Raw genomic sequence first — 2429 nt, 5'->3', positions numbered from 1 at the left:
TTATATTTAGAGTATTACAGATTTCCTCTGTAGGAGCAGCAGAGAAATAATTAGTAAAGTGTTGAACAATTTTAATAATTTTATTCTTATAAATCTATATGCGCCCGAATTCTATGTTATTCCATTTAAAAACTGCCCATATGTAGACATGATGTTGTAAAAAGTTACTGTGTAAGCTAATACTTTCTCATTTGTTTTCATTGTAGAAAATTGACACCTCTTTGAGAATCAGGCAGAGGGTCTGATTCAGAGGTGAATGCAGAAGCGCACACAGCAACAAATGCTGCTACATAACCTGTAACTTTATACAAGTGCCACGATATACTCTTTCCCTGCTGTACATCTGGGCTGAGATGCCCACTTTCGGCATCCATGCACGCAGTAATACAGATTGGTGCATCCTTAGACACTACCGCAACATAAATATTCAATATATTAATAAAATACACAAATCTTCTAGTTGGATGCAATCCTACTGCAATGTTTAAAAAATGTACCTTTCTTACTTATAAAGGAACCTTTAGAGAATAATTCTTTCTATTACTCCATAGTAATTCATGTCACTTTATTTCTCAGGTACATTTTTCTACTAAATGAGCAAATCACATTCCCTTCACTGATTGATTTATCTTTTCTCGGCATGTTATATTGGAAGGTTGAGTGTACTGTCCACATCCTTGTTTTTAAAGTAGTGGGTAAACTTTCAGAAATGAAGATAGAGCTATCTTTAAACAAATACTATGCACTATGTAATCAGCTATTACTATAACCTTTTATTTATATTCAAACGTTATTGCTGTAAATGTACATATTTGTGACTTATGTAACCTCTCTTATAGGCCTACAAGTATTCCCAGAAGCCACAATAACACCACAGACAACCAGTGAGAAAGTGCAATAATCATTTCCATTGAAGCTATTTGAAAGCTTAATTAAGTAATCATGATCTGTAATATGATCCGGTCCATTCCGAAACTGGGAAAGGATGAGAAGTATCACGTCTTCATCAGCTACAGTAGTGGAGACTCTATCTGGGTGTCTGGTCTTATGCATAAGCTGGAGGAAACTTTTCCCAGTCTGAAAATCTGTTATCACGAGAGGGACTTTGTCCCAGGGAAGACAATAATAGAGAATATGGTTGACAGCATCCAGAGCAGCAAAAAGAACTTGGTGGTGCTGAGTCCAGACTTTGTACGCAGCCGTTGGTGCCTCTTTGAGGCAAATCTTTCAATGTTCCAGGACTGCCTGACACACAAAACCATTGTCCCCATCATGCTGAAACCATGTCCTGTGCCTCTTCATTTCAGCTATTTGACTTACCTTGAAGCTGAAGATGAGCAGTTCTTTGATAGACTGTGCCAAGTGCTTCTTAGCAATAATGATCAAATGCTTCCTTCTAAGTTAGTCCATTATCAGCCATCATATTTATACAATGGAAAGACCATTCTTACTTTGCCTGCTGTCAATGAGAGCAGTGAAAGTTGGCAGCCTGGTATCTTTTCTTCTGCTCCTGTGCCCGATTCCCTGAGGGCGGTCTTGAATGACTCCAGGATTTATAAGGAAGCTATGGAGATAATTAATGATATTCCAATTTCTCGTTCCTGCTTACGTTTTATGATCTGCAAAGTAATATATTCTATTGTATTATTATTTTTGTTATTTTTTCAAACATTCCCTTGTATGGCTATTCTCTTTACCGATTTGCCTTTTGTAACATGCATGCCCTTTATAACAGTGGGTGTATTTTTGATACCAACAATATTTATCCAAATGTTATACTGGAAGACAGCTGAGGCCAAGAGAGTCACTGAGGCAATGGTTGTAAAAACAAGTCAGGCAAACCTGATCCTCAGCAAATCTGCTGTTCTGGCTGGCTGCCCTTCCAAAGCCCATATATACTTTGTCTATGTATCCTTATCCCAATGCATGGAGACATTTTCTGCCTCATTTGGTCATGGTGGTGCATTGGCCACAGAAATGTGGGAGAAGGCCATTGTCCTTTATTCTTCTGATTATGCCTGTTGCTTAGCAAAGAAATATTTCCCCTTCAGTTGTACGACTCCACCTGGACACCTGGAAGATGGGATCTGCTTCTGTCAGTATGTCGCCACACTACTACAGATGGAAAAATAATTTATACTTAAGTATGTGGCACAGATAATGCCATGTATTTCTTACTGTGCTACATATTTTACTGCAGGATTTCCCAAACTTTGTCATTACAGTCCAGGTTTTAAGGATATCCATGCTTCAGTCCAGATGGTTAAATCAAAGTGATTTAGATACTAGTTAAGTAATCTGTGCTCAAGCATGGATATCCTTAAAACCTGGAACCTCTGCTTAACTGTGGGTTTTTTTTTATTCTAGACTTGATTTAACTTTAAGGCTGAGATGTGTCAATTCTTCTAAAGACCAATCAGCTTCCAGCT

General features: G+C 37.9%; 1 protein-coding gene across 1 annotated transcript; it reads left to right on the top strand.

Annotated features, from left to right (window-relative positions):
- The first annotated feature begins 942 nt into the window (after positions 1-942).
- Positions 943-2133, top strand: LOC148521570 (uncharacterized). The gene has a single exon (XM_088474998.1). It carries the CDS (start codon positions 943-945, stop codon positions 2131-2133), a length of 1191 nt encoding a protein of 396 aa, XP_088331124.1.
- The last annotated feature ends 296 nt before the right edge of the window (positions 2134-2429 follow it).

Source organism: Taudactylus pleione, unplaced genomic scaffold (assembly GCF_031769625.1).
Source record: "Taudactylus pleione unplaced genomic scaffold, aTauple2 ptg000157l, whole genome shotgun sequence".
In the NCBI taxonomy this organism is placed as follows: domain Eukaryota; kingdom Metazoa; phylum Chordata; class Amphibia; order Anura; family Myobatrachidae; genus Taudactylus; species Taudactylus pleione.
This window is presented reverse-complemented; position numbering and strand designations above follow the sequence as displayed.

Bases quoted from the DNA above. Each gene is read 5' to 3' on its own strand.
- LOC148521570 (XM_088474998.1), top strand. From the start codon at position 943: ATGATCTGTAATATGATCCGGTCCATTCCGAAACTGGGAAAGGATGAG.